The sequence below is a fragment of the Sphaeramia orbicularis genome, chromosome 7 (assembly GCF_902148855.1).
Source record: "Sphaeramia orbicularis chromosome 7, fSphaOr1.1, whole genome shotgun sequence".
In the NCBI taxonomy this organism is placed as follows: domain Eukaryota; kingdom Metazoa; phylum Chordata; class Actinopteri; order Kurtiformes; family Apogonidae; genus Sphaeramia; species Sphaeramia orbicularis.
Window position 1 is genome coordinate 4,898,217 of NC_043963.1, and position 23,786 is coordinate 4,922,002.

Here is a 23,786-nt window from a genome sequence, read left to right on the forward strand (position 1 = left end):
GGTGTCACATGCGTTAGTGCTCAGTTTAGTTTTATTATTGAACCCATTGTGTCGGACTCATTTTTTAATAGATCTGAACGTTCTTTTCATTATTTTCATGTCGTTTCATTTAATATCGTTACATTTATGAACAAAATCGGAGCCAAATGACAGAATCCACGTCCACAGCTGTTTTCATGTTGCATCATTCTAACATTTTCATCTTTTCTAAAATCATCTAAACTACAGTAACCGTCTTGTTTCTTCATTTTTTAATAATAATCAGCCTCTGAAGTGAAGAGAAATAATTTATTGTGAGAATTACGTCGGACGATTTCAAACGTATCGTGCATTTTCACATAAAACTGTTTAAAATCCTTCACTGTTTACGAATAAACACCGGAAAAGCATCAAATTAAAGCTGAAGATCTGCGCGTGAACCACAGATGAAAGACACGATGTGGACAAAAGTATGTGGACACGTTGAATTCAGGTGTTTCTTTTCTAACAAAACAATAATGACTAATGTTAGAATAGTTTTATATGATGGGATAAATGTCATTGCATTTGTTAGTTTGGTTTAAATTATCTTTGTTTCCAAAATGCCTCAGAGATGATTTTTATTTAATTTCTCTCAACATTGTTTTTTTTTTTTTTTTTTTATCCCTGACACTGATTTTAGATGTTCTTCTAAAATATTTTTCATGTTCCAACTGTAAATAATTATTTTCTACCACAACTAACCATCTCCTTTCATCACAGCTCACATTTTTAGTTTGCATTTGCTCATTTTTACATTATTTTGCTAGTTTTTTGGTACATTTTTTGTTCACATTTGTTCATTTTTACATTATTTTGTTAATTATTTAGTTTGGATTTGTTAATCTTTTCAATATTTTGTTCACATTTGCTCATTTAGTTGTTAATAAAATGTTTATACTTGCATTTTGTGACCTTAGAATGAACTGCTTATGCCTACAAACTTTTTTTAATCCATGACTATGTTTTTAAATGTTCTTCCTCTAAATTTCTATATTTTTCCTGCTGACAGTAAATAATTTTCTACAACTAACCACATCTCACATTTTTTGTCCACATTTGTTTATTTTTACTTTATTTTGTTCATTGTTGTTGGTTTTTTTCCCATTATTTTGCTAATTTTTTTGTAAATTTTCTGTTACGTTTCATTTTTACATTATTTTGTTAGTTTTTCGGTATATTTGTTTTCACTATTTTGTTCATTTTTACATTATTTTGTTCATTGTTGTCGTTTTTTAAATAATTTTTTTTTTTTTTTAACCGTCTGTTCAGTTTCTTCATTTTTACAGTTAGTTTTTTGGTTAATTTGTTTTCATTATTTCGTAACAGTTTTTGTTTGCATTTGTTAATTTTTACATTATTTCATGATTTTTTTTTGTTCGGATTGTTAATCTTTTCAATACTTTGCTCATATTTATTCCTTTTGTTGTTAATAAAATATTAATATTTGCATTTAGTGACTGCTAATATATCTACATACTTGTTTTTTTAATATCCATGGCTATGATTTTAAATGTTCTTCCTCTAAATTTCTAAAATATTTTTCCTGTTGTGACTGTAAATAATTTTCTAACACAATTAACCATCTACCTTCATCACAGCTCACATTTTTTGTCCACATTTGTTCATTTTTCCATTATTTTGTTCCTTGTTGTCATTTTTTTCCCATTATTTTGTTGATTTTGTTTAAAATTTTGCTGCGTTTCTTCATTTTTATATTGTTAGTTTTTTGGTTCATTTGTTTTCATTATTTTGTTCAGTTTTTGCTCGCATTTGTACGTTATTTATTTCATTTTTTAGTGCAGATTTGTTCATCTTTTCACTATTTTGTTCATGTTCGCTCATTTTTTTGCATTTTGTGACTGCTAATATATTTATGTACTGGCTTTTTTTTATCCATGACTGTGATTTTAAATGTTCTTCCTCTAAATTTCTAAAATATTTTTCCTGTTCTGACTGTAAATAATGATTTTCTGCCACAACTAACCATCTATTTTCTTCACATCTCACTGAGGAAGAAAAATCTACCATTAAACTTTAAGGAAATATTGATGTTTATGTGTCAACATCAATATTTTCTTCCAAATTAAATAAAAAAACCCAGTCATTTTAGAAGTAAACATATCAATTTAACCCAAACCAACCACTGCAATGATATTTATCCCGTAATATAAAACTATATTATAACATTAGTCGTTATTGTTTTAATAGAAAATAAACACCTGAATTCAACGTGTCCACATACTTTTGTTCATATAGTTTAAGTAAATGCACATGACTTAAAAAAAAAACGAAACAAAAAAACATACATTCTGTTAAAAAATAGAATCAGAAATGAAAGTTCAGATACGTTTTTTTTTTGTTGTTGTCGGGACTAAAGGCAACGACCAGGAAACAGCGACTGAAACCAGGCACACGGTTTTTCTACGACATTCATTCTTTGATTCTATCGCTCGTCTTCTCTACGTCTCATCCGGAAGTTACTTAAAGCAGTGAATTCACTGAAAACCCTCTCGTTTCAGCTGATGTGAAACGTCCGGTGGAAGACAGGCTCCGCCCCCACACATCCGAGCGCTCGTCCAAAAAATACCTCCAATGTCGTTTATTTTCAGAACACATTAAAAATATTTACGTAACAATACAAACATTTGCCCAAAACAGCAGAGACGTACATTAAAGTCAAATAAAAAAAAAAAAAAAAGGAAAGAATAATCTTGTATATGAAAAAAATAAATGAATTTTCTGAATAAGGCCATAGATAGAGTTCTGTTCGCCAATAACAGTGTGTCGTTCAAAATAGGAACAAATATGGTCTTAAATTAGAGCCAGGAAATACACAGTGACGGTTAAAACTGGAAACAGAAAGGGGACACCTGAATGCACCTTCAGCACATGGATCACAGTGATTGGTTGGTTTAAACGTTCTGATTAAGGGTCACTTTAATAAAAAACTGACGCCTTAAAACAGATGATCCACAAGGCGTTAACTCTGTGAGAGGCGACTGTGACTCCCAGGAATTAGACACATGCAAATAGACTCTGTAAAGAAACGTGCCTGCGTTCGATTCGTCAAAAATTCTCTTATTTCAGCTTCTTGTAGGTGAATATTTTCTGGTTTCTTTCCTTTTCTGTGACAGAAACTGAGCGTATTTAGGTTAAAAAAAAAAAAAAAAAAAAAAAAATTTAACTCGTCACTTTTACAGCAATTTCTGACATTTTCTAATCAAAACAAATCGAGAAAGTAATATGTTGTTGTTGATTAATGTGATTTTAAAGCGTTAAAAATGTTAATACAGGATATAAATCACACGGACGAGGTGATTATTTGATTGCGACGTCAGAAAATAGTAAAAAAAAATGTCACGTTTGGTCTGAAATCCAAAGTTCACCTTAATAGTCACATGTACGAGGCTGAAATCACAGAGTTTTGACCGTTTAATAAAAAAATTACTCAGATTAATTTACTAATCAGGACGTGACACAGGCTGCGTTAGAGTCTGAAGATTCAGTGACACAAACCAAATGAAAGTCAGATGAGAACCAGGTGTCCAGGAAATAGACAGGACCGAGTGAAAACAGTAAAACAGCAGATTACACAAAGCTCTGGTGAAGCCGAACACGATGAAAGAAAGACGTGTCCTGGTGCCGACGATTTGTCAGAGGAGGAGGAGGAATCGGGTGAAGCCGGTCGGCGCCTCGGCCCAGACTAAACCCGGAGCCCTTCAAGTCGGATCGAACTCACTTCACGTGGATGTGCGCCGGACGCTGGGTCATGTGGAGGGTAAACGTGGCTAAAACGCACCTCGGGTGGAGTCGGGAATGTCTGTTTGAGAAGGAGAGGCACAACGTGGCGGTGGCGTGGAAAAGAGGAGGGGTTTAGTCTGGGGCGACGGCGTCCGCAGGTCCAACACGTACAAATACACACACTGAACATCACCGCGTTTTTTCACACTAAAGTCCGTTTACGAACGCCAGGTCTGGGTCACGTGGGGCCAGACCTGGGCGAGGGAGAGGGGTGGGCGGGGCTTTAGGGCGGGGTAGGAGGGGTCAGAGGCAGTGCTGAGGCTTTCAGACTGTGAGGAGGAGGAGGAGGAGAAAGTCCGGCGGGTCTGGGGGGGGTTCGGGGTCAGGTTTGGTGGAGCCAATAGAAAACCAAACGCCGCAGCCTGAAGATGACCTCAAGGTGACGGCGGCGGGTGGGTGGAGGGGGCGGGGCATCTGGGAGAACAGCTGTGGCGGTCTGGGTTTAGAACTCCTCCTGGTCCTCAGCGTCCGGTATGACGAAGCCCTCCTGCAGAAACACACACCGCCAGCGATTAGACAGAGCCGCCAACGAACCAGCTGCTTTAACCTCTGCGTTTGGTTTTCATTTTCACTTCATCACAAACTTTTACAGAAGCAGATAAAGGATGTTTCCAGAGTTTAATGATGGACGTAAACGATGACTTCATCCACCTTCTACTGAACTGGACAGAACAGAGAAAGGATAAACAAATAAAATAAACTAAATATGAAGCATGACAATGTGGGACTGATGTGTGTGAGACGTACTGACATGTGATAGATGGAGGAGGTTAATGTGAGTGACGCATATTTTGTTTTTTATTATATACTTTTACAGTTATTATCACTATTTATTACTATTATCATTTATGAGTCTGCATCCTGATAGTGCACCTAAATTTCATTGTACATTTTGTATAATGACAATAAAGTATCTTATCTCTCTTATCTTAAAAGCCTTATTTTAAATCAAGTAAATACAAACAGATGCAGTGGGCGCTAATTAGCTAAGATGCTGAGTGTGAATTTGTGAGTGAATGAATAATGGATCCTCTGTACGCGCTTTGAGTATCCGTTCATAGAAAAGCGCTATATAAATCTAATCCATTATTATTATTATTATTATTATTATTATTATAAGATGCTAACATTTGCTAGCACTAAACTTCCGTATTTTCTCTCTTAATCTTTGTAACGTCACTTCTCAGCTCCATCCTCTTCCTCTAAACTGGATCATCACATGTGAACTTGGTAGAATATTTCCTTCAAAAACTGAATCTCTGTTTTCGCATTTCCCTCTATTTATACGCAAACATGAAAACAAAGATTTGCCGAAATCTCCACTTTTTTTTAGTTTTAGGAAACCTTCGTTTTCGATGCGCGTGCCCATCATTGTCTAATAAACAATAGGAACAAACGCAGAGGAAAGTCTCCGTTTTCAAAAATCCCTGGTTACGTGTATCAGCCTCTTAGATTGGATTAAATTAGATTACATTAAATTAGATTATTTTAAATTAGATTAAATTAGATTAGATTAAATTAAACTGTACTGATCCTTTGGGCAGAATCTTCAGGAAACTGAAGTTCCAAAAGCAGCACGAACACCAAATCTACACATTAGAAAAACTGTAAAAGTCCTGTTTGGAGGAAAACGCCCTGCATGAACCAGGTCTGTGTTCAGACCTGCTTTAACATCAGTTCATCTGTTCTTGAATTCGTTCATATGCAAATAAACCTGCTCTTCTGAAACTGAAAATGCAGCTCAACAGGCTTCGTTTTCTCCAGACGTTTGTGATTCAGTCGGAGGTTTGACTAAAAATCTGCATCTGTTTTATCACAACATTCACTAAATAGTTCATAAAGGGTCAAATGAATGCACTCCTGAGTGAACTGGACCCTCACCCTGATAGTTCTAAAGCCTATTTTAACCTTCAGGTGTCAGGGTGTAGGGTACAGTTTAATATTATACACACTTTACACTTTATGTTATAAAAAGGTCAAATTATTTTTAACAATTTGTTTCAGGTCAGAATTTAAAAGTTGTTCATTTTTACTTGATTTTTTTTTTTAAATTCTGACCCAGACACTAAAACCAGCAAATCACAAACAGTGTTAACCCTTAGGGGTCCACGGTCACAGACCCATGATGGAATCACATGACATTTTCACCACATCGTAGCGTCAGAGGTTGGTCACATAGACCACTGGGGACAATTGCAAAGTGCGGACTTGAAACACTCTGACACTTTTTATTTGATATTAATACAGCAAATACAACCAGAGATATGATGGTTTGAAACTGGAGCAAACAAACGTGAGTAAAAGTATGAAAAAAAATGAGGTGGGGGGGGGGGGGGCATTAGATTTCTGACCATATCTTCGTTATTTTTTTTGTCCTTTTTCAAAGCGGAAAAAAAACTGAATCTGCGGATTCTAATCCACAGACTGCATTAGCATTAGAGGTAAGGGTGAGGATGACCCCCACCTGAACTAGATGTGGAAACTGGGAGGACCGGGGGGGGGGTTGTGAGAAAACTGGAGTAAACGCCTATATAAAGATCTGCTTTTATGTCAAATATTTGAGTATAGTTTTCGTTTATTATTATTTTTATTTCATATACCTAATATTTGGAACCAATATTCACTTTTAAAGTCTTTGAAATGGTTCGTTAAGCATCTTTGTGTTATTTATGCAATAAATTATATACATTTTTCAAATTGGATTTCATAAATTTTGTGTGTTTTTGTCCTTTTGTGTTGATATAGTAGGATAAAGTGAAAAAATAATAGACAGATGAAGTTGTGCTGAAAAAAAGATAAACATGGGTATGGTAAACATTTCTGTATATAGTATATAAAGGCAAAGTCAAAAGTACTCAAAAAACGGCCAAAATAGGTTCAGACCACTAAGGGTTAAACACCTACACCAACACCTTCCACCAAGTGAGGACAAAATGCACAGACACGTTATAGTATTTAACATTTGACCCAGAACCAATAATAATACTAAGTGTTTTAAGGATCTGTGGGTCAGAGTGAACCTCCGTCCGCCTGACGGTCAAACGGTTAAACGGCGTGGAACTCACGTCTGTGGCGTAGAGGATGTCGATGATCCTCTGCAGCGTGGGGTCTCCTTCTCCTTCCTTCTCCTGACAGATCAGCTCGATGTTCCGGAGTTTGCCAAAGTAAAAGTCTCTCTCCTTCTCCATGTCCTGGATGGTGGACTTCAGCATCTCCAACTGAAACACAAACGCTCACAGTCAGGACGCTTCCCACCAAACGCCTCCACGTGACCCGACTCCAATACCGCTCCTGGTCTGACCTCGTTAAGAAGCTCCGCCCTCTCCTCGTCTCCTCCTCCTGCCTTCCTCACTCCTGGGGACGCCATCTTGGGCGCTACCTTGGCAACGGGCGGCCTCTGGGGGGCTGAGGACGCAAAAGAGGGGCATTAGAAGAATAATAATAACAATAAATAATAATAATAATAATAATAATAATAATAATAATAATAATAAATAAGACGGAACAGAGGGGCATTAGAATAATAAATAATAATATGGAACAGAGAGGCATAAAAATAATAACAATAATAATAATAACAATAAAAAATAATATGGAACAGAGGGGTATTACAATAATAATAATTAATAATAATAATATAAATAATTAGACAAAACAGAGGGGCATTATAATAATAATAACAATAATAATAATAAGACGGAACTAAGGGGCATAATAATAATAATAGCAATAATAATAATAAAAAATAACAATAATAGGATGGAACAGGTGGGCATTATTATAATAATAACAATAATAATAAGATGGAACAGAGGGGTATTACAATAATAATAACACTAAATAATAATTCATTTAGTCAATTATTTTATTCATTATGTTATAAATTTCATCATTATTTTCATTTTTTGTGCATGTTCTTTGTTCTTTTCTTCATTTTTGCTCATGTTAATGATAACTTCCCCCTTTTTGAATGACTTGATCTTATTCTTTGATATTTACCTCCGCCAAAGAGGTTATGTTTTTGCCAGGGTTTGTTTGTCTGTTTGTTTGTTTGTCTGTCCGTTAGTGTGCAACATAACTCAAAAAGTTATGGACAGATTTTGATGAAATTTTCAGGGTTTGTTGGAAATGGGATAAGGAAGAAATGATTAAATTTTGGTGGTGATCGGGGGTGGGGGGGGCCCACGGGGGGGGGGGCCACTGATCAGCCTTGGCGGAGGTCTGCGCTCTCCGAGTGCTTCTAGTTCACAGATGAAATGATCCATTCTTCGTCCTTCTGGAAGCCCCTCACCTTGGCTGAGGACCTTCTTGGGGGGTTTGTTGAGGGCTGACGTGCTGGGGTTGGGCGTGGGCATGGCGTCCTGGCCCTGCCTCGCCTCCACCGGGTCGTACTCCTTCCCGTCGTAGTTTGCGTCGAAGAACTTCTTGAACCACTGGACGAACTCGAAGTTGTCCTGGAACTTCCCCTTCACCAGTTTGTCGACCGGAATGATCTGGAAAACACAGAGCGGAGGAGGAGTTGAAGACGACCAGTACGAACATGAACGTGTGAACTTAAATTCAGATTCAGAGATGGTGATTTCACCTTCTGAGAAGAGTCTGATGATGAAAAAAACACATTTCTGGTCCAATTCTTACATTAGTTTTAGTGCAGGTTTTTATTAGTTCTACTTCTGTCTTAAAAGAATAGACTGAAACTAAATGTTAAATGTCGGACTTAAAACAGGTCATATTTGTGTCCAATTCTTGTGTTTAAAGTCAAATAAAAGGACTGTAACACTTTTACAAACAGAAGGAAAATAACACACACTTCTAGTTTATGACATTATCCTCAAAATCCCTGTTTTTTTAGCTAAAAGTGAAACATGAAACTGTCTTTAGTCTTTAGTGTAAAAGTGTATTATTATACACCAACATGCACAAAAAAGCACTGACAGACACAAAAATCTGCCAAAATACACAGAAAATAGGCAGAAATACACTATAAACACTAAAATCATTGGTTTTTAGTAAAGAATGAGACATGAAACTGACTTTAACCCTTTAAAGCCTGAACCATTAAATCACTGACAGAAAATTCCAATTCTTTAAAACTTGAGCCTTTACTGGTCCTTCTGAACCAAAAAAAACTTTTCAAGTAAGAATTTCCATGAATGATTTTCAATTTTGTGTCATATTTGATCCATCAGGTCTCAATGCTCAAATATTATTATTTTTGAACAAACAAAAACATAATATATCACAAACATGTCTAACAAATTGGTAATTCCTTTTCTAAATGGTCAAAGTTCTTCCTCCTTCCTCATTAATGACAGTCTTGTAGTGTCGCTGGAAAGGCCTCTGTGAACAAAAAAGTAGGTGTGGACATCTGTAGCCACGCCCACTTTCACCTCTGCAAAAATCCCAACCCCAGTTTAATGGATGCTGTCCATGTTCAGCCTTGTCCTCTCCATAGGGACACATTATAGAGAAAAGGCTGAACGGAGCTTAATGTGTGAAAACAGCGGTCGATTATCATTAAATTCTGTCTGTGGACATAAACAGTTCAAACTCAAAACCTTTGGTCTGTTGTCCATTTGAAGCAGACGTAGGCTTTTGGTTTCTGTAGAAGCCTATACTGGACTATTAACGGAGTTTAACACTGACTGGAAATAAGAAAAAAAGAATTGGAAGAATAGGAACTATTGGTGTTTGGTATCGGTATCAGTTATGAGAAGCAGGAAGTTATCGTATCGGTTGTAAAAAAAAAAAAAAAAAAAAATTATCATGCATCCCTAAAAATAAATAAATAAATACACTGAATATTTGACGTTTATTTGTCATGTGATAAATACCATCTGTTTGTTTTCCTTCGTCAACAATGTTAATGTGTAAAACTCCAATTGTTTCCACTGTGACTGTGTGATATTTTCAGTCTGTATCAGCTTCGACTGTGGGTGAGTGTATTTACAGACAGAAACTACCACGACACAAGAAACAGACGGCAGCATCAGATGAGTGAACAAACACCTAAAATAAACTAAATGAGTCATGATCTGATGAACAGAAGCAGCTCGGCCGGTCAGGACGAGTTGACGACGACAAAAAAAACAAAACAAAAAAACAACAGGGATCCAACTGTATCCATGAATGTAACAGATGTAGAATCTAAAACCCTGATGTCTACGGTGGACCGGTGCAGAACATGGACCACAGAACACATTTAACACAGTGGAGAGTCTATGGGTGGGAAACATGGAGACGGTGAACCACGATCCATCTGCTATCAACAGATCAGACCGATAAGAAGATGAAAGATTAGGAAAGTATTTGAAGGTGTGACTTACACTGATGCTATATTTAGGAAAAAGGAAAATGTGAAGTGGGAGGATGGATTTATTTTTGAAGAAGACGAGGAAGAAGAGAGAAGACGAAGAAGATACTGAAGAAGATGAAAAGATGACGACAAAGAAAACAAAGAAGAAAAAAAGAGGAAGATGAAAATAATGAAAATGAAGACAGAAGAAGAAAAAGAGGAAATGAAAAAGAGAGAAAAAAGAAAAAGACGAAGATGAAAAAGATGAAGACAGACAAAAAAGATGAAGACAACAAAGAAAAAGACGAAAAAAGACAAAGATGAAAACAAAGAAAAAAAATCAACAAAATGAACAAAATAAATGAACTGAACAAAATAACAAAATGAGGAAAAACTGAGCAAAACAAACAAAGGAGTAAAAATGAGAAAAACAAACTGAACAGAAAACCAAAAGAAAAAAAAAAAAATCAACAAAATGAGTAAAATAATAAAGAAATTGCAGCATTCTTCAACACATAGCCCCGCCCCCAAGAATTCCAGGAATCTGTAAAGTCCTGCCCTCCACTAAGAGCTTTAATCAGGGAACGTTTGGGGTCGAGGGACAGTTTTTCAGTGGGTACTTTAAGTGTAAATGTTGAAGCTGCTGCTGTGGAAACGGGTCTTATGACCTGGACTGTTTTATAAACTGAGTATTGAAGGAGTTGTTCAGAGCCTCTGCTCCTGTTCTGGATCATCAGCCCTTCTAGTTCTATTCTAGTATTATTCTAGTTTTATTCTAATATTCTTTGAGTATTATTCTATTAGTGTTACCACCCCTTCTAGTATTATTCTATTATTATTCCATTAGTGTTTGTCAGTCGTCTTCTGTTTGTTACTTTCGCCGACTCGCTCCTCTTTCATGAAAACACTTAAAGGAGTCGTACTTATCAGTGTGAACATGTCGTGCCGCTCGGCCTCGTACACCGTGTAATTTGCCGTCGTAAATCACTCACCTTGTCGACGCCCATCTTTTTGAAGGCGACCTGCAGGAGCTTAAAGTTGTGGATGTACTCGTGTTCCAGTTTGGCACCGAATTTGACTTTCCTCAGAGGCACTGAGTTGGGAAACAGCATGTCCATGAACTGGCAGTAGACGGCACCTACGCCGACAAAAACACACAAAATTATATTCAACACCAATGAAAACACCGAAAATCACATTTAACACCAACCAAAACACAGAAAATCACATTCAACATTAGAAGAAAACGCAGAAAATCCCATTTAACACCAACGAAAACACCAAAAATCTCATTCAACACAGAAGAAAACACAGAAAATCCCATTCAACAACAGGGCTGGGCAAAAAAATCGATTTGATCGATTTTGGATCAATTTCTTTTTAATTTTGCGCAATCGATTAATGGTGGATGAGATCGATTTTTCAGAGCAGGACCGCAAGTAAATGACCCAGAAACCACCAACATGGAAGCGCAGCCGGCTCCATCTCGTGAGCCCCTCGTGGAGACGAGGCGTCTTGGTCGTGCTCATGACGGTTCTGGTGCGGGAAGGACGCGAAGGAAGGGTGTGGAAAACCCCTCTGTGGGAGGTCCTCCCGGCCTCAAACTCGAACCCGCAGTGTGGAGGAACTGGCCGGCGGAGGTGGGTCGCGGAAGCCAGTCATTCTAGAAATATTAACTTGGATCACCTGAGGCTGAGGGCGGAGTTAGAGGAATAGTAAAGCTGAAATCACGAAGCTCCGCCCACCCTCCCCCTCTTGTGAGTTTCTTGTACCAAGGGCCCAACATGATTCTGTTTCAGGAGGGACAAACTGGTGTCAGTGCCCCAGGGTGATAGTAATGTGCCTTAAGACTAGAAGCAGCAGGTATAAAACAGAAGAAAGATACCGAAGAAGTCCGTTCTGAACCACTGGAGAAACATGGACATGTTTGTGTCCTGTTCATTCTTTCAGAGCAGATTCATCTGTTTACTGATGAAATGTCAGATTTATTTCCTTTCTAATATCAATATTAATTCTGTGTTGCATGGCGGCAGTAGTCAAATAATCTGGTTGCAACTCAAAATTGTACTTTGCTATCACTGAATGAATCTGAATGAATTGATTAATACTGAATCAAATCACAATTAATCGATTCAGAACCTTATGAATCGAAATCGAAATTCGCCATGATACCCAGCCCTATTCAACATCAGACAAAAACACACACACAAAAAATCACATTCAACATCAGACAAAAACACAGAAAATCCCACTGAACATCAGATGAAAATGCAGAAAATCACATTAAACACTGACCAAAACAGAAAGTCCCATTCAACACCAACAGAAAATTGCATCCAACACCAGAGTCGACCACACACATTCTCACACATAAACAGATCTGATCAGATGAAATTAACACTGATTCGACGGAGGGAAGAGGTTAAACCAGTTGTTCCATTTTTTTTTTTTTTATTGCATTAAATAAAAACCATCACATGAATTTATGGATGAAACTAACAACTGTTTTTACTGTGAGTTGATGTGAAATTAAGAACAGTCGCCTTCATAATACAAATCCATCTTGTCTCCAACTTTCTCTTTAATTTGATCTAAAATTAACACAAATACGGTGGAAGGACCAGGCTGAAGGTAGAGTGAACTCCATTCATCATATATTTGTTTGAAATGTTTTAAGAGATCTGATTCTGGTGAACGTTAAAAGAACAATATTCAACCCTAGTTTTGATTGACTGACATAAATCCAGGGGACTAATTTATTTTTCCACAGGGGTTAAAGCCAACATCCTGTGCACAGACACACCTTGAAACCCTGCACTAAACCAGGAGTTTAAATATTAAAGAAAAGCCAGACAGAAAATAGAACAGGCATGAACCTGCACATGAGTATTAAACCATCCAACAGACGGTGTGTTCACCTGAACCATGGCTCAGCTGTGTGCTTTCAGGACACATTATTACACTGGTTTGTCGCTAAAATGCAAAGTTTTGTCAGGATCAAAGTCACAAAGTGGGAGAATTTTGCATTTTGACAAATTAATGTTAATATAATTTAATCAGCTAATTAATATAATCAGCTTTTATTAGTGCGGTCAAACGATAAAATTTTAATCAGATTAATCAGGGTTGCCATGGATTAATTTTGATTCAGGGTTTCTGCAGATATCAGCAAATCTAATTTAATGCTTTTTAATCCACTTTAAACACACTTAATGCCCATGTCCAACTGCAGATACAGTTTTATACATAGTTTTATGCCGGTTTACCGTCAGCAGGCTTTAACCAGGTTCTGAATAGTTCCTCCTCCAACCACTTCTCCTGAAACTTGCATTTTCCAATTTTTCCCACATTTGTTAATATTCCCTCCACTCTTTCACCACAGCATGAACATGCTCACAGAAGTTTGAATTCCAAGCAACTGGTGTTGTGACTTCGTGTATTGGCCATAAACTATAACCACTTAAAGGGTTCGGCCTGTCAATCATCACACTATACTTCTGATTAAAATTATTAAATGTTTATATAATCATAATAAATCATGAATACAATGCATTGTTTCCATCAAGTGTATTTAATTTTTAATGCCTCTGGACATCAAATTTAATGCTTTTTAATGCAATTTAAGGGCTTAATTTTCACAAAATCCATTTAATGACTTTTAATGCTTTTTAATGACCTGCATAAACCCTGCAATTAATCATGATTAAAGATCATTCATTTCTGATCTATATTAATCGTGTTTCATTTTGCATGAGCAAACAGACACAAGAAAGAAGGGAATACATCTGCACTTAATGTTATTTCTAAACACCTTCAACAGTTTCAACTAGTGATGCACCGATACCATTTTGTTCCAGACCGAGTACAAGTACTTACATTTGAATACTTGCCAATACCGAGTACTGATATGAGTACTTAATAATCCCATTCCAGTTCTTAGTTCCTTTTGTAAATGTGCTTTATTGTCGTTGTCATTAGTCTGACTGGAACAAAGTGCTGCTGCTGACATTTAATGTGTTGGAATGAGCATTTGTCAATTAATCCACCAGGGGGCGCCGCTCTTAATTAACCATACTGGACAAATACCACGAAGAAGAGTCAAATCAATAATAACAAACATGGAGACGACAGAATAGGCGTTACTAATGTGGATACTAATGTTGATATTGTTGAGGGTAGTTGTTATAAATGTGTCAGTAGTTTTTCTCTAACTCACAGTCGCTCTTTGAACAGATCCTTTACCTCCATGGTTCCCGGTGGTCCTGCTTCTCCATCTGGGTTCACACAGAGCCTTATAAGATACTATGCTGATCTTTATTTGGCTCTGGGTACACATCCGCTAGCTCCCGGAAAACAGAATTATGTGTGGAATGTACACAGAGGACAGACAGAAGGCTCTGTCCGTATCCCTCTTTGTTACTTTCAGTCGCCGTCGTTTATTTTTAAAAATCTCCACACTGCTGACATTACTCCTCCGCCGCGTACCTACTGCACTATGAGGTGAACGTCACACTGCCGTCAAGTGTGTATGTTTGTATCGGACCATGAGTATGAGTATTACTACAGACACTCAGTATCGGACCAATACCTGATACTGCTATCGGTGCATCCCTAGTTTCAACTCAACAACTGTATCCAACTGTTCTGTCTTGGTTTTTTTTAGTCCTCATATTTCCATCCAGAGGGCCAACGTGCTGTTTATGGTCTTCCATCCTTGTTCATGTGCGTTAACGGCAACTCTACTGGGACAAACTGGCCCAAATGTGTTGGAGGAGACTTTTACAGTCATTCTACTGCAGATGGGTTCATGGAGTTAACATTCAGAATCAGATGAATCACGATGACGGATTAATCCGCGTTAACGTGTTAATTTTGACAGCTCGAGTTTTTATTTCATGTGATCATGAGGCTTGGCTGTTTCTGTTCTCATACTGTCCACATAAGCCCCACAACACAACTGAAATCACACAACCATGACACATGTCTGAGCCGCACCCTGAACTGGGACCGGGCCAGAACGTGGATGAAAAGTCCTGTGACGGACGGGCGTACCTGAACACAACATCTCTATCTTGGTCAGGTTCATCTGTAGGGACTCGTTGATCCACACCAACATGTCATGACGACTTAAGTTGTCGCTGGTCACTGAGGTGGAGTAGACGTTCACAGCCATCGTCAGTCGCCTGAGGACACACAACAGGGTTTAACTGTCATTAGTCTGTTAGAACGAAGAAGAGGAGGAGGAGGAGGAGGAGGGAGGTGTTACATGATGACAGACAAATCCAAAATATGCCTGATCATATTACAATACTAACTCTCATATATACAGTAGTAACACACACACAGTGCAGATACAGAAACAACAATAGTTCAATTAAACACATGCAGACACATTTAACCCTCTTGTATCCAGGTGAACGTATCACACACACACACTTTACACCTCATGTTATAAAAGGTCGTGTTATTTTTCACAATTTCTTTGCAGTCAGAATTCAAAGGTTGTTCATTTTTGCATGATCAGCACATTCTACCAAGTGAGTAAAAAAAACTAAAAATGCACACGGGCACATTTTAGCATTTAACTTTTGACCTAGCATAAAAAATAATAATGTATATAAACCAATATTGGTATTAATCATTGACATACGTCAGGATGAAAAAAAATCAAAAATAAACTTCCAATTTTACGTTGTATGTTGAACAAAAACAAAAAAGAATATTTTTTTGTGTTTCTGGCATAAAAATATATGGTTTGTTTACATTATAAACATGGAATTAAAACGGTAAAAAAAAAAAAAATGTCAGTTATTGAGGATTTGGTATTTTTATCTATGGTTCAAGTTGATGAAATAAATAAATAAATAAATAAAAACAAACCATATGAACATTTGGACATTACTACTCATTTTCGGTGGTTAAAGGACCCCTGTTGGTGGGAAACCGGAGGATTAAAGCAGAATAACCTTTCAGACAACAAAAACTGCAGTGAAGACAAGAGTAAATGCATTAAACCTGTTACTGCAACACACAAATAGTTCACAAGTAGAAGTGAAACCCCATTAACATCAATTTAAAAAAAAAACAAAAAACAATCAAATCTCACAAAACATTCAAATAGAGACGTCGTAACGTTTCTGTTACACTAAAATCCCTAGTTTAGTCACATAATTGCCGACTTTCAACATACAGTTTATTACTTTATTGGATTTGACAGATGACAAGTGTTTCCAGTTTTTCTACAAGTTGAGACCTGTATTTTTATTTTTACTGTCACATTGATTGGTAATTAGTTTCATTATCGGCTCTGTCTGATTAAACCACATTCTCCAGTTCAAAGTGAAAACTGACAAAAACTTCAGTATTACTGGACTGGACTTCCTCTAATTTGACATTCTGCTTGAAGGCTTTTTGTGTTGAAGTTGCTCTAAATTTGACACAAACTGTGTTTTTTTTTGCTGTGAATATCAGTTATTGATCTGTTTGATGAACAACAGTCTGTATCATCCCAGGTTATAAGTCGACTCTCAGACAAACACAGGCCTCTGTATGAGCTGTTCTTAATGATCCGCCAAAGCAAACAGACATGAAATCAGGGTATTTATTGACTTCTGATCAGTGTATTCATGTTTGTAAACTGACTGTTGAACCAGAGGCTGGGTTCTGTTCTGGATGGAGAACATGTTTCACCCTCCTTTAACACATAGTTTTTAAATGAACCCATGAGTGTGGACACGCCCTGAACTGTGTCTCATTTCTCAAAGAGCCTTTATCTTCTCCTCTGGGTGATGCGGCAGAGTTTTCATCATGTGAGTCGTGTAATCTGGTACATGTACGCGCTGACACAGTCTGAATGAGGAGAACCCTTCACCAGTACCGAAGGGGAACATCTGCAGGTTCTACATGAAGAACACCTCAGATGGACTCCCTGGATCTGCACTCATTTAACCCCAGAGAACTGACCATTTCATATCTACATCTGAAGATCCAGTCATGGGTTCGAACACATGAGCAGCAGTTTGAATCCAGTGGTTCTTAAAGCTACAGAACATAGTTTTTTGGCATCACTGGTTCACTTTCATTATGCTGGTTTTTGGGGTGTGTGATATGACGATATTAAATCATGAAGGATTAGAAGGTATTGACAATTAGGGATGTCCCAATCTGATCTAAAGATCGCCATCGGCTGCCAATCTGACATTTTTTAAAAGATCGGATTGGATGGGATTTAGACACGAGATTGGGCCGATCTGGGCCCAGTTCCGGGGGGCAAACAAACATCCTGCCCCCTCAAATTAAAGTTTCCAAAGGTAGGGAAAAGGAAAATTAGCTGCACATCAGAGGGAGGCATAGAGGAATTAGTAAAACATCTATAGGTTTCACCTTCACTCTGCGTGTACTCATTCTGAGGTATGTACGGTAGTGATGGGCGAGTATGTGTTTTTCAACCTGTGGGGCTTTTGTGGAATTATTTGACCCGACCCAACATGCCCCGCAAATAAACTGATATTCTTTTGACCCGACCCAACCTGAACCCCAAGTAACCCGCTGGTCCACGCATCAGTAATGCACAGCACTGAACACCCCCCCCCATATGATCCCTGGATGGACCTGTCCATAGACGCGCTACAGCAGTGGGAAACATACGGCCCACGGACCAAAACCGGCCTGCCAAAGGTTCTAATTTGTCCCACAGTATGAATTTGGAAAGTGCAAAAATGATACTAAAGTTATTCAGAGTCAAAGGTGTCAGAGTTGTTTTAGTTCAGGTTCCACATTCAAACCAACTGTGATCTACAGTAAAATAATAGTATAATAACATGAATAATTACTCCAAATTTAAATCAAAATTTCATTGTAAAAAGTATTGGATCAGATCGGTATCGGCAAAACTAATCTTAACAAATATCGGAATGGATGCAAAAAAATCCAGACTGGGACATCACTATTGATGATCCAACAAACCAGAGAGATGGTGGAATCATCTATAATCTGATGTGATCAGAGACATAGAGGATTCAGCGGCTCTAGGTGGAGTTATGTACTGACGCACAGACGCATCACATCGGTTGACGTCCACGTTGTGTAGCGGGAGTCGTGGCTGACAGTGAAACGGACGAGTTGCTTCCTAAAAAGAACTGCACTTCCATCGTATGGAATTGGTTTGGCTTTTCCCAAACGACAAAGTGCAAACAACAGTAATTTGCTAAATTTGCACAGACACAGTTTGCACATCGGATGTCAACACTACGAACCTGTTCAGTCACCTGGAGAGACGACATCCTAAACAGTATGAGAGACAAACTGAAGTAGAAGACCAGCCACAGCTACAGGTAGAGTTAAACTAAAGCAAACAACTGGAACGCAAGCATTTAGTAAAGACGCTCAGTATGAGGAGAGGAGCAAACGGTGGAAAGAGGAAAGGGAAGCAGTGAAAAGATAGGATTCCCTTTAAAACTGTCAAAAATGAGAGGTTCGAAAGACTCAAAGTAGTCGACTTGTTGTACGAGCTGCCCAGATCTAAATACTTCTGCAGCTCTCCTTTGTACTAACAGCCAGTGAGTCTGAGATTTAGCTTGATTTTTCCCCCTCCTGTCTTTACAGAGTTGTAAAACTGAAGCACTTGTTTGACCAAAACAGAGATAATAAAAAATTTAAACAAAACCACTGAGAAAATGAACAAACATGACCAAAAAAATGAAAAAGAAAAGAAATAATCAATAAATGTACAAAATTAAGAAAATTAACAAAAAAAAATCATAAAAGACTGAACAAACACAAACAAAATGAAGAAAATCACTGAGAAAATGAACAAAATAATCACAAAAATGAACAAAAATCAGAGAAAAAAATAAATATGGGCACAGTAATCAAGAACATTAATATTAAATCAGCAAAAATATAAATACAAAAAAACCCCAAACAAATAGGAAATTTACAAGAAAATAAAAATATACATAATGATGGAAATAAGGAAAATAAGAGCAAAACCATGCAAAAATATTAACAAAATAAAAATGAGAAAATTTACAAACATTTTTTCAAAAATATCTCTCCTTAATGTGACCATTAGTTTGGTTCTTCTTTGTTTCGTTCAGTGACAGTGGTAGAAATCATCCTTAGTGTTATCTTAGCGCAGCACAGTTTGTCTCATTGTTCTATTTGTATTAAATTATTCATAACATATGCTGGTCTCAGACTGTTAGACTGGTTTACAGATTTGTCCGTTTCAGTACTTGTTGTTTGAGTTGTGTTCTGTTTTCTGAATATTGGTTTTCTTGAGTTTTGATTTGTACATGAATAATGAAATAACAAGTCATTTTTTTTCATTTTCTAATTGTGGATTCCCAATTGAATATGAAAAAATGAATGATACATGGATTGACCAGAATCGTGTGTTTTGTTTTCCACAGCAATGTGTCTTCATATTTGGTGTTTTTATCTGGACTGACAGGAGAAGCTGCAGAAGTCAGGGGTGTATTGTCAGGTTTTAGTGTCTTCATCATCTTATTTAAGAATTAATGCAGTTTTAATACTGGAAAGTTTGGGTGGTTCCTGTACCCACAGCTGCACAGATACAGGTTTAGAAAAAAAGAAACTGATGGAGGTAAGTGGGTGATTAATCGACCTTTGATTAATATTGATCTGTGTCACATGATCTGGTTTTGTGGGAGACTTTACACTGATGATGAGGATGATGAATCAACAGTGATGGATAGAAACCCACCCACTAAAAGGCTGCAGTCAGTGTCATTAAGAAGAAACACTGTGTCTCCATAGGTTATGACACTAAACTGAACATCTGAGGACAAAGTAAGACATTTCACTAGACACCTATCGATATTTTCATTATTTTCAGAAATTTTACAAAACAATTTAAGTAAAAACAAACCAGAAAATTTTTATTTGCAGCCCGATATGTAACACACTACTAGAGTCAAATTTGGATCAAAGCTTAATAAAAACAAAAAAGAAAGTACAACAAAAACTGAGAAAAACGCATAAAGAATTAATTAAAATAAAAGATAAAAGATAAGAATAGATGTTCTCATGTGGTCTTTTTACAGAACCTGGTCATTGGTTTTACAGTAAATGTATTGTAATGATACTCGATATAATGGATATGAAAGGATCAATATGAGGTATGAGTCACATCACACTGACCATTAAAAACTCAATAAAGGAAATAAACTTAAATATTAATTACATAGTGCTTCCTATTATCATTTTAAAGCATATTCTTGGAGACCAGTGGCTATGATGATTCCCATATAATTATTTATATTATTATAATTATATTATTATGTTTTTTTATTGTTTTAATACATGATCGATTAAAACTCAGAATGTTTCTAAGTTTCTAGAGCTGCATAAATAACTGACTCTGAACTGTAATGTTAATTTAAGTCTACGCAGTTATTTAATGTGTGTATATGGTGATATTACGGATCCATTGATAGTAACACACGTGAACTATGAAAAACTAGAAAAGAAACGCAACAAATGTCATATTACACGTTTTAAGTTTAGAACAAAGTGAACACACTGATATCATGGTTAGATATTTTCACCACATTGTGCCGACTGAAATGTATTGCTGTTTAAATTTTTTTTAAATCCATCTTAAAACCTATTTTGTCCTTTTGGTTTTTGACTTGGAATAAGACTCTGCTCTAGTTTTCATTGTTTATTTTATGTTCACATTTTGTACGACTAACGTGCAGCATCTTGTTTCAGATTTGGTTGTTTTTAACAGTGTACAGTGAAGCTGAGTTTGACTTAACTATTCTTGTATATTGTGATGTTTAATAAAAAAAGATATTACAGTGATAATAACCGAATATTATACTTACAGATTTATTAAATTCATCTTGTTTGTCACTTATTTTGATTTAATGTCAGAAAAAACAGAACAATTTCATCTACTTTATACCTTTTCTTTATTTGTATTTTTCTATCGTATTTAATGCATATTGTCTTGTTCTGCTGTACATTTGAAGTTCCCTCTTGGCAGATCAATAAAGTATATCTAATTTTATTTTCTGAAAATCTGGGTTTGCCTCACTCATGTCACTTTTGTCATTCTTATTGTCTTCATCTTATTAAAAGTTTAACGTTATTTTTTGTGTTCTCATGAATAAAATCTGCACTACATCTCATAATCAGAAACTACAGGTGTCTTTAACATCACTTCCATCTCTGTTTATGTGTAAATAATAATTTCTGCCTGTGGTTTCTTCCATTTCCCAAACATCAGCCTGTAAACTGGACAGACATAATGGTATTTATGACAGTAACTAACAATGGTGATTGATGAGAATCTTTTAAAGCTTCGGAGTACTTTTGGCCATGTTGTTGAGTCTTGTACAGAGATAATAACACGTCAAAATAACTCAAACAAAACAGAAGAATGAGAAGAAAACAGTGTCAAATATTTAGTCTGTTATTTTTGTGCATATGTTCAACTCTAAACATCTGTGCAACATCAGTAACTTTGTTTGTATTTGACGGTTGTTTGTGTGTGGTTAATCGTGTAGTTAAACCCTTAATCTCAAATATAAATAAGAGGAATGATTGATGAATTAAACGTTAAGAATCCAAACATGGTTCATTCAGTAGAAATTCGTGGATAAACGCAACAGGCCCGTGTTAAAACTTCCAGGCTAATGTTAGCTAAATGTTAGCAGCCTTAGCTTAGCTCTGCGGCCACAGAGGAACCACCTAACCCCTGGACAGAGGTTACAAAACCCGTAGCTCATTTACCGACACCGGTAACCGAGAAGGAACCGGTAACAGTGGTAATACACAGCCGCCGTCTCCACCGGAGCCAAACCCGACCGGATGCTAACGGACTTCACCGGGCTTTCGGACGGTTTCCCCGCCCTGGACGCACCGGGCGGCTCGTTAGCCGGAGTTAGCATGTAGCAGTTAGAGCGGAAAACTTTTACAAAGTGTTTCAGTCCGAGCGGACAGGTTCTGTTCGGGGTTTACGGTCCTGGGACAGAGGGGCCGACCCCGGAGGTACGGCTCGGCTCGGTTCGCCTTCTCCGGGGCTCAGACGGACCCATCCCGGGTTCCATTCGTGCCAGTCACAGGCTAATGTCGGAGCTAACAGCGCCCGCTAAGCACCGCTCACATGCCGGCTGATTACCGCAGCCGGGCCGGGGCTTGTCGGCGGTCTGGACTCACCTTCAGGAGCAGATTCGGGTCACAGTCGTCGGGTTCGGTGGTTCGTCGGTGTCGGTTCTATCTCTGTGTCATAAGAACCCGGAGCGGATACTTCTGCTTTTCTTCTGCCCGTCTTCACGTTCACTCTACCGGCAGCGGAAGGACCGAGACAGTGACGTCAGGACCAGTGGGTAACGCCCTAACGTCATACGTAACGTGTGACGCAACAGCAGACGTAATGACGGCAAGGATGGAGGAGGAAGTGGAGAAGCCACTTAATTTTTTTTTTTTTTTTTAAGCCACTTAAATTGTAAATTCTTAAAATGAAAATTCTCGTCTTCATCTCTATTTTCCCTGTTTTCCTTAATTAAATTGAATTGTACTCATCAACTATTTTACAGAACTTGAACAAAAAAGCTGTTAACACATCTGAAAACTGTTTATCACTGAATGTCTTTAAAATGTCAGAACCATTTTATGTTTATAATATATGTATACATATACAGTATATGTTTTTTGTTGTTTAGTTTTTGGGTTTTTTTTTACTGTTTGAGCTTTCTCTGTATATGCTCCGCCCGTCATTCTTATATTCCTTGTGTTACTATGTTCTACAATTATTCTTTGTCATTGTAAGCAAAGAACTTGAATAAAGAAAATTAAAAAAAAAAAAAAAAAAAGTGAAGAAGCCTTGATATATTCAGGATTCTTGTTAAAATTTGAACGTATCATTTTTGGTTTTCATACAAAGAAAAAGGACACAAACAAATGAATGGCAATTAATTTAATTATTATTTTCGGCAAATTTTATATCCACAAGAGTAAATTCTCATCTTCATCTCTATTTTTCCATTTTACTTAATGAAACTGAATTGTACTTAACTATTTCACTTGAACAAAAAAGCTGTTAACACATATGAAAACTGTTTATCACTGAATGTTTTTAAAATGTCATAACCATTTTATGTTTCCATCTATCTATCTATCTATAGTTGTTTTTCTCCGCTGTCTGTATATGTCTCTCCCTGGCATTCTGTTTCTCATGTTACTATGCTCTACAATTATTCTCTTTATCGTTGTGAACAAAGAACTTGGGGCCCTAATACGCTGCCGTAAAACAAAGTAAAAAAAAAAAAAAAAAAGCCTAGATTTATTCAGTTAGTGATGAAGATGCAGGTTTTTATCTTAATACAACTAACCACGAGCCAATTACAATATTAAATGTTATTGTTTCTTATTTAAATTATTACTTAAATGTTGAATTCGCCAAAAAAAAAAAAAAAAATCTAAACATTAAATTAAAAAAATGAACAAATGTAAAATGAATGAAAATAATAAGTGTAAAATTGACATGGTTAAACTGGCAAAAACAAATACAATTGGATATTTGACTTAAATTGATTCGTCTTCAACATGAGTTAACTGTATAAGTTCTGAACCTCAAGTGGAAAAAAGTTCAGCTTCGACGCACAGGTGAAAAAATGACTTTTTTTATTTCCATTAT

General features: G+C 36.9%; 1 protein-coding gene across 1 annotated transcript; it reads right to left on the minus strand.

The window, feature by feature from the left end:
• Positions 1 to 1,824: 1,824 nt before the first annotated feature.
• On the minus strand, positions 1,825 to 22,460 carry mapre1b (microtubule-associated protein, RP/EB family, member 1b). The gene is made up of 7 exons (XM_030139649.1): positions 22,307 to 22,460; positions 15,170 to 15,300; positions 11,110 to 11,255; positions 8,114 to 8,315; positions 7,124 to 7,227; positions 6,888 to 7,040; positions 1,825 to 4,309 (listed from the first exon to the last, which is right to left on the minus strand). The coding sequence occupies exons 2-7, from the start codon at positions 15,288 to 15,290 to the stop codon at positions 4,265 to 4,267; spliced, it is 771 nt and encodes a 256-aa protein (XP_029995509.1). The 5' UTR covers positions 15,291 to 15,300; positions 22,307 to 22,460; the 3' UTR covers positions 1,825 to 4,264.
• Positions 22,461 to 23,786: the final 1,326 nt, after the last annotated feature.

Coding starts and splice junctions, on each gene's coding strand:
- mapre1b (XM_030139649.1), bottom strand. CDS start 15,290: ATGGCTGTGAACGTCTACTCCACCTCAGTGACCAGCGACAACTTAAGT. Junction 11,256..15,169: donor GATAGAGATGTTGTGTTCAG/GTACGCCCGTCC, acceptor TTGTCGGCGTAG/GTGCCGTCTACTGCCAGTTC. Junction 7,041..7,123: donor GGGCGGAGCTTCTTAACGAG/GTCAGACCAGGA, acceptor TTTGTGTTTCAG/TTGGAGATGCTGAAGTCCAC.